Source organism: Nyctereutes procyonoides, unplaced genomic scaffold, assembly GCF_905146905.1.
Source record: "Nyctereutes procyonoides isolate TBG_1078 unplaced genomic scaffold, NYPRO_anot_genome, whole genome shotgun sequence".
NCBI lineage: Eukaryota > Metazoa > Chordata > Mammalia > Carnivora > Canidae > Nyctereutes > Nyctereutes procyonoides.
In genome coordinates this window covers 50937285-50952995 of record NW_026575133.1, presented here as the reverse complement: position 1 = coordinate 50952995, position 15711 = coordinate 50937285, and the positions used below count along the sequence as shown (strand labels likewise).

The following is a 15711-nucleotide window of genomic DNA, read 5'->3' as shown; positions in this document are numbered from 1 at the left end:
GGCAGAGGGAGAGGGAGGAGCAGGCTCCCCCACTGAGCAGAGAGCTGGATGTGGGGCTTAATCCCAGGACCCCAGGATAATGCCCTGAGCTGAAGGCAGATGCTTAACCTACTGAGCTTACCAGGTGTCCTAAGGGTAGCGTTTTTAGAACCCCACCCTAATCTCCAGATCTCTCTGCTTGAGCTCACGTAAATTGGTCCACGATTTCAGTCCGTAAGGCTGATCGTCCATTCATTCCAAAAGTAGTGTTAGAGAGCCTAACATTTGTGACGTACTGTCTTAGTTATCGATCACACAGGAAACGACACAAATACAGCTCTGCCCTTGGGAGCTTATATTCTAGCAGAGGAGACAGGCGTTAAACAGACTGTAAGTCAGCCTCATTCTAACTGTTGTAGACGCTAAGAAAGAGATGTGTAGGGAGCAATGGAGTGTGTATGTGGGCACTGACCCCAGGAAGAGGGAAGTGTCATAGGGTATGTAATTGGAAGGGCGATCGAGTCAGAAGGGCATCTGTATGTAGTGGGCTTCAGCGTGACATGTATGACTTACTGTGTGACTCGGTCGACAGAGTCAGGTAGCCATGGAAACTGAAGCGGGAGAACAGGATGCAAGAGGAAGTCATGGAGCAAGTAGAAGCCGCTACCATGTTCTAAGCAGAGAAGCAACACAAGCAGGTGTTTTTTTCAAAGATGACTCTGGCTTCTGACCAGACAATCAGTTGATGAAGTCCTGAGTGGAGGCAGGGAGAGAGGAGAGGTCTGGCTGAGGCAGGAGGGGATGGTGCCTGGGACAAGGGGGTCTGCATGGAGCCAAGGGAAGCAATGGATTGGAAAGAGACTTTGGAGATAAAATCCATGGAGGAGATTTTGACAGGAGGTGGGGGAAGGGAGAGGATGGGGTCCAGAATGGCTGCTGGATTTCTGGCTTGTGTAACAGAGTAGATTGGGAGTCAGCAAAGGACAACATGCAGGCCAAACCTATCCCTCTGACTGTTTTTGTAATTACGGTTTTCCTGGAACACGGCCACGCTCAGCTGTTCACACATCAGCCGTGGCAGCAGAGCCGAGTGGTTACAACACGGAGCATACAGTCCACGAAGCCTAAAATTCCACCTGGCCCTTTCTAGAAAGTTTGCTGCCTCTGGAGTAGACAGTTGTGCCTTTGGCTGAAATCGGGAACAAGGGGAAGATAGAGCACAGGCTTAGGTGGAGACAGAAAAGATGCCAAGTTCAGATTTGGGTCTCCACAGTGCCAAGTGGAACTGTCAAATAGGCAGTTGGTTAGAGGTTCTCAGAAGGGAGGCTTGGTGGAGAGGACAGTGGAGGCAGGCCACGTGAGAGCGGGAGCTGGAACCAGCCCAGCAGAAGCTGTGATTATGATAAAAGGAAGGAGTCTTGGGGAATTCTAACATTTTAAGGCCCCTTGACGCATCGTCCCCAGCATCTGATTCTCGGGGCAGCAACAGTCTCATGGAGGGCTGCAGGGAGTAGAGGTGGGGGCGGGGGGGTGCAGTGCCTCCTCTCCTGCCACACAGGCTGCTAAGGCCTCAGGATGCCTGTGGGGGGACCTAACACGTAAGACCATACTGGGTACGATGTGGGCTCATAGTAGACTCTCAGGGATGCCTGAATTGAATCTGTGCCCCAGGCAGGACCCCCTGAGTTGGGGAAATTGAGATGAATGGCAATATGGGGGGCAGCTCTCCTCTGTCCCCACCTCGTGACCATGCCTTTCTTTCTGTCCACAGCTGCGCCTGAACGGGGGCCGGAACCCCTATGAGGGCCGGGTGGAGGTGCTGGTGGAGAGGAACGGGTCCCTCGTATGGGGGACGGTGTGTGGCGAGAACTGGGGCATTGTGGAGGCCATGGTGGTCTGCCGGCAGCTGGGCCTGGGGTTTGCCAGCAACGCCTTCCAGGTGAGAAGCCTGCCATCAACCTTCCCCAGCTACCCGGGAGGGGGACAGCAAAGTGCCCTGGACTGGGGGTCGGGGGCAGGAACCTCATCCTGGCCTTCAGCTCTCCCTTCACAGTCCTGAGTCCTTGGGGGGTGGGAGTCATGTTCCTCTCTGACCTCTGTTTCCCCTCTACAGAATATGGGGCTGGATTCTCGTTTCTGGGTCCACTCCACGTAGGGCACTGGGATTTGCCCTGGGCTGAGGGCTGATCCTGGGATGTCCTGAGAGGCCTGTGCAGAGGGAAGAAACTCAGTCCCTCGGGGCAGTGGAGACCACCCGTTCCTCGGAGGCCCCTCCAGGCAGACCATGTTTCCCATCTGGCGTCTGTGCTCACGCATTTTCTCCTTGATGGGCTGGAAAACCGCTAATAATGATCTGGGGCAAAGCAACCACCCTTCCACTCGGCAGTTCTCCTCCCTGTGACCTGGAGTGAAAAGTCCTCACTCTCTTGGCTCCAAATACTTTCTCACAGAAGAGGAAAATGGCTGGAGCCCCAGTCTCATTTTGCTAACCCTGACTCCGCTCCTGTGCCCGGGTGGCCCTGTCCCTCGCTCGGAACAGTACTTAGGGAGGGACCCAGGTCAACTCTGAAGCCTTGCTGAGCCTGACAGCCCGCCACAGGCTGGCTGGGTCTGAGTCTTGAGCAGAGGCCCCCCCGTGACTCCTCATTCCAGCACCCAGAAGGCACAGGCCTCTGATACCCCTCTGCCCATCGTGCCCTCTGGGGTCCTGGCTTCTCCACGTGTCTCTGCTAATACTGCTTTGACAAGCCAAGGTACTCTCGGGGGCTCCAAAGACAGGGAACAACAGTGCTCTTTAGCAGAGCACCTGCCCAGCTATTTTTGTTCCTGGCCAGCTCATTCCTAAGACACCTGGGCCTCCTCAGGTCATGAAGTGGGCCTGGCTCTGCCACTGATGACACACCCTGTCCCTTCTCTAGGCCCCAGCTTTCTCTCCAGAGGATGAGGAGGGGGCTCTCCAGGGGCTCTCTAGGCAAGTGGAACCAATAGGATGTTTGAATGTTGAGCTATCACCTGTGAATAGATTTCTTCTCTCCTGCCAATTCTCATCAGTCGGGAGCACAGTGTTGAGGATTCTGAGAGCACATTCAGGTCTAAATTTTTTTTTAATTTATTTATGATAGCTACAGAGAGAGAGAGAGAGGCAGAGACACAGGCAGAGGGAGAAGCAGGCTCCATGCACCGGGAGCCCGACGTGGGATTCGATCCCGGGTCTCCAGGATCGTACCCTGGGCCAAAGGCAGGCGCCAAACCGCTGTGCCACCCAGGGATCCCAAGAAGTTCTTTTTTTAAAAAAAAATTTTTATTTATTTATGATAGTCACAGAGAGAGAGAGAGAGAGAGGCAGAGACATAGGCAGAGGGAGAAGGAGGCTCCTTGCACCGGGAGCCCGATGTAGGATTCGATCCCGGGTCTCCAGGATCGCGCCCTGGGCCAAAGGCAGGCGCCAAACCGCTGCGCCACCCAGGGATCCCCCACATTCAGGTTTAGAGGAGAGAGTGCTGTGATTCACTAGTCGTGCCTGCCCTGGGCTCGTGAGTTACAGGTGCCTGATGTTCCTGACACACAACAACCAGAACCTCAGCTGTGCTTCCCCGCGGGGACCAGTGTGAGGGTCTCACCCACTCCACCAACAACAAACTGTATGACTTGGGGACATGACTGTGCCTCTCTTGTCTCCCCCTGAAAAAAAAAAAGGGCTCATCTAGCTTTAGCCTTGGGATTTTTGTGGAGGCTGCAAATGGACAGAATGCAAGAAGCGACAATACAAGGTGACACGATTCCCGTTTCTTTTGATTCATCCAGGAGACCTGGTACTGGCATGGAAATATGTACGCCAACAAAGTGGTCATGAGTGGAGTGAAGTGCTCGGGAACGGAGCTGTCCCTGGCACACTGCCGCCACGATGGGGAGGATGTGGCCTGCCCCCAGGGCGCGGTGCAGTATGGCGCTGGAGTGGCCTGCTCAGAAAGTGAGAATCCCTGGGAATCCCTGTTGCATCCCACCCTCCCCGCCAGCGTCCAAGAGGGGACCAGAGTCTCTCTCACTGGTTATTCCTTGCAGGGCTCTGAGGCCTCTGCCAGGAGTGGAACCAAAGAGGAAAGCAGAGATTAATTTTAAGTGAGAAGACCTGGGGGCCAGAGGAACTGCCCACCCCCACCCCCCAGAGCCCTCACCTTGCTTTCTGATGGTGCAAAGACAGGAGGGGGAGCAGCGAGGGCTTTGGGAGTCTGGGAGCCATGGGTTCAAATGCAGGGCCACGGTTGACCAAGTGACCTGCAGTTTTTCTGTCTAGAACTCCCTTGTTCTTACCAGTTAATGAGGAAGACAGCACCTTCCTTGGCGGGGGGGGGGGGGGGGGGGGAGTGTTTCTGAGGTCGGGAAAGCAGACAAAGCACAAACTTGGTGCTCAGTGCATGTGTCAGCTTCCTTCCTCCCACCCTGCTCCAGAGAGCGTTTCCTGTTTGCATACCTTGGAGATAATATAGCTTCCCGGTGATTCCCTGGGAGTCCTAGAGAGGTTGAAAACATAGAAGGGGAACCCCGGCCAGCATTCAGAATGGCCCAGCTCGTGAAGCCTCCCTTGTGTGCTGAGAGAGAGAGGACTTGCTGTGCAGCCTGGTGGGCATGCTGCTCTCCTGGGGCCCACGCAGGCTCTCCCACCCCTGGCCTTACTAAACCACGCTTAGCCCCTTCCCTCGTGAATCTGGGAGGTGAAAGAGGCCCAGGATCTGGCCAGACAACTGGAGACTAGACCCCACCTGCCATTTAGTGGCTGATCTCGGCAGTCCAAGTCGGTTAGCCACCATGATCTATAGTTGTTTTCCCTAGACACTGGAAATTAAATGTGACGGTGAATACGCACACAAGCACAATAACCAATGATGCTCTGTCTTAACCCATCGTGGAGAGCTAGGAAAGTTAAACCAGGGAGCTTCATGCACCCATGGAGCCCTTTAGACTCACCCAGCATTTCCTAAGCCTTGTGAGGCAGGACCGGCCACCCTGGCATGAGCTTCTTTGGGCAGACAGCACAGGCTCTTCATCCTGTCTGAGGAGTTGATCATCACCCTCTACCAGCCTCCCCAGGAAGAACACCCAAGCAGAGAGAAGCAGTCAGGGGCCTTCACTTCTTTATTTATATTTATCATATACCACCATTTCTCAAAGGAAATTAGCACAATATAAACCTAAATAAAATTCAAGGTAGCAGAAGATAAAAGCAGATGTGAAATAGTAGGGCTTGGTGGAAAGGTAGTGGCTCAAAATGGAGCTGAGAGAGAGGTTAAAAAAATATGTGGTATAGAGTCCTATACATTTACTATTGGGAGGTCATAAAATTCACCATGAGCTTCCTAAGAGCCAAAGAAAAGAAGGAAACCTGGACATGAATGTTATTCACAGCGTCCATGAGGTAGAAACATACCCTGAGATTAGAGAAGCCCACTGTTCTAGGTTGAGGTGGAAAGGCGTTTCTCATGAAGACGGACAGTTATGAGATAAATAGTGTCCTTGACATCCTCGTGGCAGCTGGAAAATGAGTTTTGTGGGGCTCCCAGATCCCCTCAAGTTAGGCTGAAGGCATCACTCAGAGTGACCACAGGGGAGCAGTGGCCATTTGGGCCAGGAACACAGCCCTTGGCGGATCTGGTTTAATGCGTGTTAGCGTATCCAGAGAGATGAAGTGTATTCTTCAGGCCACCCTTTGTAATTACTTTTTCTCATCCAGTCAGTTACACCCTGTATCTGCACGTCTTTCTTTTCCTCTCTATCTATCTTCCTCTTGACCACCGCACCCCCACCCCTGCCCACGTACACTCCATCTTAGTCATCCTTTCCTTGTTTTCTCGACTTCCTCTACCTCCTTCCATCTGGCTGTCTCGGCCATCATCCAGATGACATTCTTTTTTTTTTAAAAAAGATTTATTTATGATAGACATAGAGAGAGAGGCAGAGACACAGGCAGAGGGAGAAGCAGGCTCCATGCCGGGAGCCCGACGTGGGACTCAATCCCGGGACTCCAGGATCGCGCCCTGGGCCAAAGGCAGGCGCCAAACCGCTGAGCCACCCAGGGATCCCCAGATGACATTATTCCAGACTGTAGTACTACTGCAGAGGCTCCTGAGTGGGATCCCCACAGTGACACGCACCCCTCCGATTGCTCCCCCTCCCCAAAGCCAGAATCAATGCTGGTCTCCCTCTCATGCCTCCATCCTGTTCAAACCCATCCAGTCTTTCCCACAGCACTTAGGTGAATGCAGGGACTTGCACAAGGCACAGGTCCAGCCTCACTTCGGGCTACTTACCATCCCGCACCCCTCCTCAGTGTCCCAAGCACACAGGCTTTGGTGCTCCTTCACGCCTCAGGGGCTTGGCACATGCTACTAAGCCTTGTAGAGATACTTCCTATAATCCCTGCTCATCCTCCAGGGAGCAACTAAAACATACCTGCCTCTGAGGAAGTCCTTACTGACGTCCTCCCCCCAACTGGGTCCCCCACCTGTAATTTCCAACACACCTCATATTTCTCCTTCTAGCTCTGGTCACATCTGTAATGAAGTAATTAATATGGGCTTCCATCCTTCTCTCCTGTGACAACTTCAGGTCTGCCTTGTTCAGCACTGCCCAGAGAGCCTAGTGCAGGGTTCACTGTAATATTTGACTGATGGGTGGATGAGTGCAGGCTTTGGATGAGCTTCTGGTGGACATCTTGGATATTGGAGAGGTTAAGGCCTAATTCCATGGCAGGTGCTAAGAGTCCAGCTCCCAGGCTACCAGCTAACTGCAGACCATGTTATGTTCAGACTCCAGAGCTGGAGCTAGAGCTGGTCTCCTCTCAGAAAGAGGAGAGAGCAATGAAGACCCAGTTGCTCAGCTCAGAGGAAAGCGCTGTCCATCAAGCACCAACTAGGGTACAGACAACGAATAAGAGACTCATGACACCCTACAAATAAAAGTGTGCCCAGAGCACTCAGCACCAGTAATGCTGCATCCTGGTGTGTGTCCTCCAAGAGGAAATATTTCTCACCAAATGAGAGGCCCCCGATTTATGTCTTCTACTCCCTACCCTACATCTCATCGCATACCCTTCACATACACATCCAAACCTTGTGGGTGGATTTGCCCTTCAGACACTGCCAGCCCCATGGGGTACAAGCATGTCTTGAGAACATGTGCTGTGCTCCACATGCAGCCTGGGGGCCACGGGGAGTGCTCCAGGCTCTGATGAACTTGAGGGAAGCAAAACCCAGAAACACACGCACTTCAGAAATTTACAAGCAACTTGTCAGAAAATTAAGGATGGATCTTATTGCAAATAATTCATATACAATAATTTTGTGAATTAAAATGTACTACAAATAGTAAATGGAATATGAGTTTTAAAGGAAAACATTTGGGCAGCCTGGGTGGCTCCGTGGTTCAGCACCGCCTTTAGCCCAGGGGGTGACCCTGGAGACCCAAGATCGAGTCCCACATTGGGTTGCCTGCATAGAGCCTGCTTCTCCCTCTGCCTATGTCTCTGCCTCTCTCTCTGTGTGTGTATCTCATGAATAAATAAAATCTTTAAAAAAAATAAAGGAAAAAAGTTAATCCTTTTGTAAAGAAGCTAAACCTTCTAATAGGATTGTTTAGTAAACATAGACTATAGGTAATTTTTGGTAACCACTATAGGTAATTTTTGGTAATTTTTTTTTAACTCACCTGCTGTGTGCTCACTGAGTAAATCAAGCTTTGTTTTAAAAGATGCTCCTGGGGGTGGCTGGATGGCACAGTCAGTTAGGCATTGGACTCGGTTTCGGCTCAGGTCATGATCTCGGGGTCCGGGGATCGAGCTCTGAGGTGTTGGGCTCTGTGCTCAGCAGGGAGTCTGCTTCTCTCTTCTCTCTCTCTGCCCATCCCCGAGCTAGCAGTCTCTCTCTAAAATAAATACATAAGTCTGGGACCCCTTGAGCATCTGCCTTTGGCTCAGGTCATGATCCCGGGGTCCTTGGATTGAGTCCCGTATCAGGGACCCCTGTAGGGAGCCTGCTTCTCCCTCTGCCTATGTCTCTGCCTCTCTCTCTGTTCTCTTGGGAATAAGTAAATAAAATAAAAAAAAAAACCATAAATCTTAAAAAAAAAAAAGATACACCTGGGGGACACTGTGATGTAGAGCAACAGTGTGAGTAGAAACTAGAAGAATCTGTCAAGAAGGTAATTTAGCAACATGCATCAGAGCCTTGAAAACATGCAGCCCTTCTTCTCAGCAATTTCACTGATAAAAATAATATGCTAAAGAAGTAAGTTATATACACATATTTACTGCAGGATGTTTATCAGAGCTTTATCTTTAATGGTGAGAAATTTCAAGCAACCAGTGTATCTAAAAATATGAGATAAGGTTATAAGTTAAATATTATGTAGCCATGAAGTGCATGTTGTAATGGATATTTATTTAGTTAGTTTTAAAGATTTTATTTGTTTACTCATGAGACACAGGGAGAGAGAGGCAGAGACACAGGCGGAGGGAGAAGCAGGCTCCATGCACGGAGCCCGACGCGGGACTCCATCCCGGGTCTCCAGGATCATGCCCTGGGCTGAAGGCAGGCGCTAAACCGCTGAGCTACCTGGGCTGCCCATAATGGATATTTATTAACAAGGAATTATGTCAGGATATATTTTAAGGGAAACAGTAGTAGCAGACTGTAAGTCTACATACAGTATTACATAGGCTGTAAGCTGTTTGTGTATCCTTCCCAGAAGGATCAGACCAAGGTATTTATTAATGGTGCTCTCTCTCAGGGAGGCACATTGATATTGTTTGTTTTTATTATGGAAAATCTCCAGCCACCCAAAAGTAGAGAGAACAACATAATGAACCCTCATGTACCATCACCCAGATTAAACAACTGCCAACATTTTGCCCTTATAGCTGCAGAGGTGCTCAAGAGGACTCTCAGGAATGGGGAGGAGGAACTTGGCGGTAGTGTACCTCAAGGAAGGTGACCTTGAGGAAGGTGACCTTGGGAGAGCATGAGCCAGTCCCAGATGGTGGTGCTAGGCAGGGATGGGGGTTTGTCCCGGCTTAGGAATCAGAAGCAAAGGACTTTAGAGGGGCAGGGGTCTCCTGTCTTGTTTGAACACCATGTCTGCCCTCCCCAGCGGCCCCTGACCTGGTCCTCAATGCGGAGATTGTCCAGCAGAGCACCTACCTGGAGGACCGTCCCATGTTCATGCTCCAGTGCGCCATGGAGGAGAACTGCCTCTCGGCCTCGGCTGCCCAGACCAACCCCACCACTGGCTACCGACGGCTCCTGCGCTTCTCCTCCCAGATCCACAACAATGGACAATCTGACTTCCGACCCAAGAATGGCCGCCACGCGTGGATCTGGCATGATTGCCACAGGTGAGCCCTCCTGTTCATCGCTGGCAAGCGACGCTGACCGGGCATGCCGCACGGCCTGCACAGGGTTCAGAATCACAGGGTCCCTTTGAGAGAGCTGAGAGGCCACACATCCAGGAGGCAGGGTCTTCCTATATTAGAGGGCGTTGGGTGGCCATAGAGGCCTTCCACATTCACTGGCCCGCCTCACCTTCCCCGAGCCTGGTCTCTTTCTTAACCTCCAATGTCTAATGTTAGGAAACAAACTTTGTTTTGAGTAGCTGATGCCTCTCCATCGATGCATTTAGTCAACAGTATTCAAGTGCGTCTCCAGCAAGTTCATGGTCTTCAGGGGTTAAGGGTTCTGCAATTTTTAGATTCTTGAGTTCATTTATAAATATACCTTAAGTATCTCAAGGAGGCCACTGGGTGTGGAGACAAGAGCTCTAGGCCCAGTAGTCACGAGACCTCTCAATCCAGCCGTGCCTCTAACCAGCTGCGTGATGTCAGGCCATCTGGGCCACATCACCCAGGACCTCCAAAGTCCCTGCCAGCCCTCAGTCTGTGGACTTGGCCCCAGTGCTATAAATCCTGCACAAGAACAGAGTGAAATCCTAGAGCCAGCCCTAGCTGGAGCCAACAGAAGCCACCCCATTCATCTCCTTGCCTTGTCTGTTCTTTATCTTTTGCCTTCTTACCCGACTCCAGAACCCGCTTCCCTAGCTTGTTCACATTGTCCTGCCAGGACCTGAATTGCACAGGTAGAGGGAGCAGAAGAGAGCACACTTTTGAAAATGAAGGGGGGAGGCCGTGCCATGCAATAAGGTAGCCACCCCTGAGGGGTCTGCAGTGAGCGCCCTCCTGTATGGGCTCCACCTCTGCAGGCAGAGTCTGCCCACTGCAGACCTTGGCATCAGAATCTGCATCTTCACAGGATCACCAGGTGATTGGGTGCATGTCACATCTAAGTGTGAGAAGCTCCAGCCCAGCTGACAGCTAGTTAGGCATCCTTCGAGCTGGAAAATGTAGTGACCGCTGTTAGGGGCACAAGAACTGACATTTATTGACTCCCTTCTAAGTGCCCAGGCACATGGGATACTCATCTTCTAGGGTAAGGAAATGGAGGCTCAACTTGTCCAGGATAAGAAGTTACCTGGTGGGGATCCCCAACTTGTGTCTGTGTGACTCCAAAGATCTTCATCAGAAATCTGTCCTCATCTGCTTTTCCATGTCACATGGTCCAATCACATTCCATTGGTTTGGGGGTAGAATTGTTCAATCTGTTTCAAAAGAAAAGACTAGGCTATCCTAACTTAGGGTGCTGATTTCCCTTCATAAGTATTGTCCATATGTTTTGAATGTCCTAATTAGCCAAAGAGCTTTTGGTCTTTATAGAGAAGCATGTCAGCCCTCTGCAGGGTGGAAGTCACAGAGTGAAACTAAAGTCGTGACCAGATTGGTGCCTGATTTCTTTAGAGAACATATGGGTAGGAGCTCTGGGCCTGCAGAGGCTGGCGCTGCCCACTGTAAGTTGGACATAATTGCATCTCTGTCTCCCACACATGGCGGTCCACCCAGACATTACATGGTGGGAGTCCTGTGGGGCATCTGCTTGCTCTCCAAGCAATGAGCTGTCCTCCAAGAATACACATGGCGACACCATGGAAGTGTCCCTTCTGATCTGGAGCACCAGGCATTCTGATCTCTACCCCACCCCACCCCCTGCTTTTCCTGTCATCCTATTTCATTTCTTTGCTTACAGATGTTCCACTTGGTGGTTGGGAGGAATGAATGGAAAAAACATGCTGGCCAAGCATATGTCCCTTCAGGCTACCCCTTCCTGGTCCATAACTGAGAACCTATGACCATGAGATCTCAGGGAGCATAAGAGGACACCCCTGCTCTACCCTCCCCTTTCCCCCCCACCTCCAGAGATCCAGGGGACCTCTCCAGGCTGTGTAGGAGGACCTTTCAATAGGGCTTCTGGCCCCAAACCTCTCTTGGATCCCTTTGGGAATCTGAAGAAAGCAAGCCCTTCCTCCACTCAAAAAAAAAAATTTTTTTCTAGAAGATTTAACATCCTATGTCAGCAGATTTACAGACTGGAGCCAAAGTTGAGAACCCTGGCTCAAATTAGTGCGAATGGGGAAAATTATCACTCCCGATGCCATTAGTGCTACAGTGAAGAATAGAACAATATTCTTTGAAAATCTTGAAATGAAACATAAAGACTGACCCCTTAGCACCTTTTTTGCCAACTGGACATAGAAAAAAATACCCTGAGTCTTTCACTCTCATATGCATCATGCCCTTGGTGGATGATCTTGGATGAGGTGCCCTCCTGCTGCTGCCTGTGCCCCAGGGAGCGAGGCCACACCTGTTTAACCGGCACATCATGTCACAGGTTCAAGAGGTCCAGACAAAGCTGGCTCCAGAGCAGCTCTGCCCCTGCTGTGTCCTGGAGACTAGCCCTCGTGCCTCAGGCAGCCCCAGGAGGGATGTTGAGAGCTGGTGAGCCAGGAGGTGGATGCCCAGCACCAGTGCCAGCTCAGCGAGTCAGGAACAACCCTGCTACAAAGGGAGACTTTCATTTACTCTGCCCTGCTTCCACCATGTGCAGAGTAGGTCCCATGATGGATCAAAGCTACACAGAGGCTATGTGGCCCTTGTCACATCCGTAGGGCTTTGTTCTGGCCAGAGGGCTCCTAGCACATGGGGAAGGTAGGATGAGGCAAGTGGAAGGCCCTCACCCTTCATGATAGCACCTCCTGAGACTGGAACACCCCCAGTATTCTCTGCAGTGGGGACAGGAGCACTGTCTTAGCTTCAGCTGAGTACCAGCCAGGACTGTCCATTCTGGAGGTACCAGAGGACACATGGCTGGTGGTGGGACAGGATGAAGAGCGACAACATCTCTACAGTGTGCACTGACTCTCTGACTAGTTTAATTTGAGCCTCCAACAACCTAGGATAACAAAGGATATACCCAAACCTGCTGTCTTCCTCTGGACTGGCTTGTTCTATCTTCCACGTATTCATCATGTCCTTCTTCTACTGTACTACGTCTTAGCAATACTGAGCTCTGGAGTCTTATGGTAGACCGCCAGCCTTCCTTTTATTCCAGATTACAATGACTTCCACCGAGTGTCAGGTTATTCTCTCTCTCTTTAGGTTCTGGAATTTCTTTCCAAGGTGGAAATTTCCTTAGGTCTGGCCCCTTCTTAAACTTCCAAAGGACACCTCAGCCTGGAATGAGGAGGTATACCCTCATCACCAGTACATGGCCTCCTGCCTTCCTGGTGGCACCATCTGTATTTCCTAGGGTGCATGGTGGAGGGGGACCCTGGGCTCTACAGCGAGCCAGCAGGGAGGGAGACTTCCTCGCAGGGAGGATGCCCTGGGAGTGATGTCCACACCTGTCCCAGCTGTAAAGCACAGGAGCCCCAGGACTGCAGGGAGCTAGAATCGAGAGGCTCCAAACCAGCTATTTCCCTCCTCATGTTCACAGAGGAAAAACTGAAGAGCTAGGGAAGACTTAAATCAAGTCTGCAGGAAGCAGGAGGAGCGGGAGAAGGTCAGCCTTACAACAGTCCATCTGTGGACTCCGTCTGAATTTTGTTTAGACAACGGAACATAAACCCATTTCTCTTCAGTCTTTCCAGCCGGTAAACATGGTAACATAAACCCCTCTCTGAAAGATGCAGACATGTTTTAGGCAATGAGTCAGACCTCATGTCTCATCCCGCTCCTCAGAGAAGCCAAAATAGACTCGTTCAGTCATCACTTCAACTTGCACAAAATGTGTCCTTGTGAATGTTCTCAGGGGGCCCCTGGCTCAGCATTGCTTTACCCAGAAACGCTCCCACCAGCGACCTGGGAAAAGCCCAATTTAGGAACTCCTGACATTATTTTTAGCACAGGCAAACACAGGAGGAAGGGGGCAAGAGCCTCTAATTTCCTGTCGGAAAACCTATCCTTTGAATTCCCCGCTTGGCCTCTGTCCTGACTGCCCGGAGTCCCGCAGAGGGAGCCCCAGGCCATCCCTGTGAGGCCTGGGGGTGAGGAAGGCTGGGAATGGTCGAGGGAACAGTCGTGATGGTGGTGGTAACGGAAATACCACTCCTGGTCCTACTGGGAGCGGGAGTAACAGTGAGAGGGTTGGCAGGTGCTGAGGACCCCTCTGCTACAAGCCCCCTGTGAGGTCCTTACGTGGTTTCTCAGATTCAGTCCTCCCGGGACCCCTGAGTGTGTGTCCTGTGGCTATGCCCTCTTTCCTGAGGAAGCAGCTCAGGTTGCGTGTACACACACCCAGCAGTTTTGCTCCCCGTGCCTTGGGTGCCTTGTCTGGGTTTCCCCCTCTGCCTGATGTCCCTGTGATGCCAGAGACAAGCATGTGCCAATAGTTAGTTGCAGGCACCTGCGCTGTGCCAGGTGCAGCTCAGGCTGGGCTGGCCCCGCCCAGCACCGGGAGGCCCCGCCCAGGGCCCAGGAGGCCCCGCCCATCACCCTGGAGGCCCCGCCCAGCGTCCGGGAGGCCCTGCACTCGGCAGCCACCGCCCCCTTGTTTATTCTGAGCCCAATGCACCACTTTCCAAGAATCTGCTCTGTTCTCAATTCCCCCCAAGCCGAGGGATGGGACACTTATGTAAACACCGTAAGGAGGCAAGAGCAAGCTCTCCGTCCTCTGCCCTCCAGGGCCCACAGGGACGTGACTGCCAGGCCCTGTGCCTTCCCAAGGGCTCCAGGGCCCACTTTGCCCATTTTTGTGTATCCCGGGCAAGGAGCACAGACTCCCTCGGCTCCCGTCCCAGCTGGGCGGAGGGCTGGGGCCTCCCTGCCTCCGAATCCCATCCCTTGCCCGCCCGGGCTGTGTGAGGGTCTGGTTCCTTGCCGGCTCTTCCCACCTTCCCCTTACTCCACGTGCCCCCCCTTCTGTTCTCTCCCTCCCCCCACATCCCCATTTCAGAAGGTTTTCCAGAGAGATCACAAAGTCACCTTTATCCGTCTGCAGTACCTGTACCGAACAGGAATGGGCTGGGAGAGCCACTGTAGCGCCCAGGAGGGCTATAAGAAGGGGTTACTGCAGATCTCCACTTCCTGAGGGTCAGCCTGCCAGGCCCTCTGCTCACGCGTGTGCCCCCCCATCCCCACGAGGCCTCCTGCACTCTGTGTGCTGTTATTCCCCATTAAGCTAGTGAGAGAGGCGAGGCCTGGGCAGGCCAGAGGCCCCCTGCGGGTGAGCCCCACGGTTGGTGCCCGGGGCCCTCCCTCTCCTCAGGCCCTGTCACCTGCTCCTCTTCCACAGGCCACCCCTTTGGACCACTCTGCTCCAGGCAGCTGCTTGCAGGCGGCAGGGGCTGCAGAAACTGACCTGCGCACCCTCTCTCTTGCTCCAGGCACTACCACAGCATGGAAGTGTTCACCCACTATGACCTCTTGAACCTCAATGGTACCAAAGTGGCAGAGGGCCACAAAGCCAGCTTCTGCTTGGAGGACACAGAATGTGAAGGAGGTATCTTTGTGTGGGTGGCTTCTGGGGGACTTGAATGCTCCCACCTGTTCTGGGGCCCAGGCCTGATGCTGGACTCTGTCACCCTGGCCACAGCTGGCTCTCCCCGTGACATTTCTCCACTCAGGGCCTTCCACAGCTACAGCTTGGAGCTGGGGCACGTGCGCAAGGCCTGGCTGTGAAGGTGTGGGGTCCCCCAGAGTTATGCTAATGGGCACCGGTTGGTCTGCATGGTCCCCAGGGTAAGGCCCAAACCTGGCATGTGGTCCCCTCCCCCTCTGGCTGCCACAGCCCTCCTGTGTCCCAGCACCAAGCCCCTGCCCACAGCCTCATGCCTTTGAAGCCCAAGCCCAAAAGAGCTGCTCTGAGGTTCCAGACTCTTGACTCCCCCAGACAGAGGCAGCATTCTGCTCACACTGCCAGGATGCCGCCCAGCTGCACTGTGATCACCAGTGGGCACACCTGTGTCCCCACCTGCCTGGAGCTCAAGGGAGACCCATTGCTGCTTCTCTGCAGGCCCAGTGCCCTGAAGAGTGCCCAGACGTGGTAGCCTCTCAATAAATATGTGTTCGTTAGTCAGTCATGGACATGCCATGCCAAGAAATCACACCAACAAATGGGTTTTGAGCACCTACTATGTGCCAGACGACCAACTGACCCAGTAAGGGTCAGATAATGCAAACCAGACCTGAGCCCACATCCAAGTGCTGAATTCTCCAGGGTATGGCAAGATGATCCCCACATTAAGCTAAATAATAAACACCAGAGCTTTCCCAGATAAGCATTCCCTGCATTCCCAAGCTAATAGAAATGCCAGAGTGGCCAGGGAGGGCTCTGTGGCAGAGGGGGCACTCGGCTGGCC

At 52.5% G+C, this 15711-nt stretch overlaps 1 protein-coding gene across 1 annotated transcript in view; it reads left to right on the top strand.

Moving 5' to 3' along the window:
* The window catches only part of LOXL2 (lysyl oxidase like 2), a 90449-nt gene that overhangs the window by 70642 nt on the left and 4096 nt on the right, over positions 1 to 15711 (top strand). The window contains exons 8-11 of the mRNA XM_055300553.1: positions 1751 to 1918; positions 3784 to 3949; positions 9121 to 9364; positions 14737 to 14852. Coding sequence (XP_055156528.1) covers positions 1751 to 1918; positions 3784 to 3949; positions 9121 to 9364; positions 14737 to 14852 — 694 coding nt within the window. The remainder of the gene's footprint in view (positions 1 to 1750; positions 1919 to 3783; positions 3950 to 9120; positions 9365 to 14736; positions 14853 to 15711) is intronic.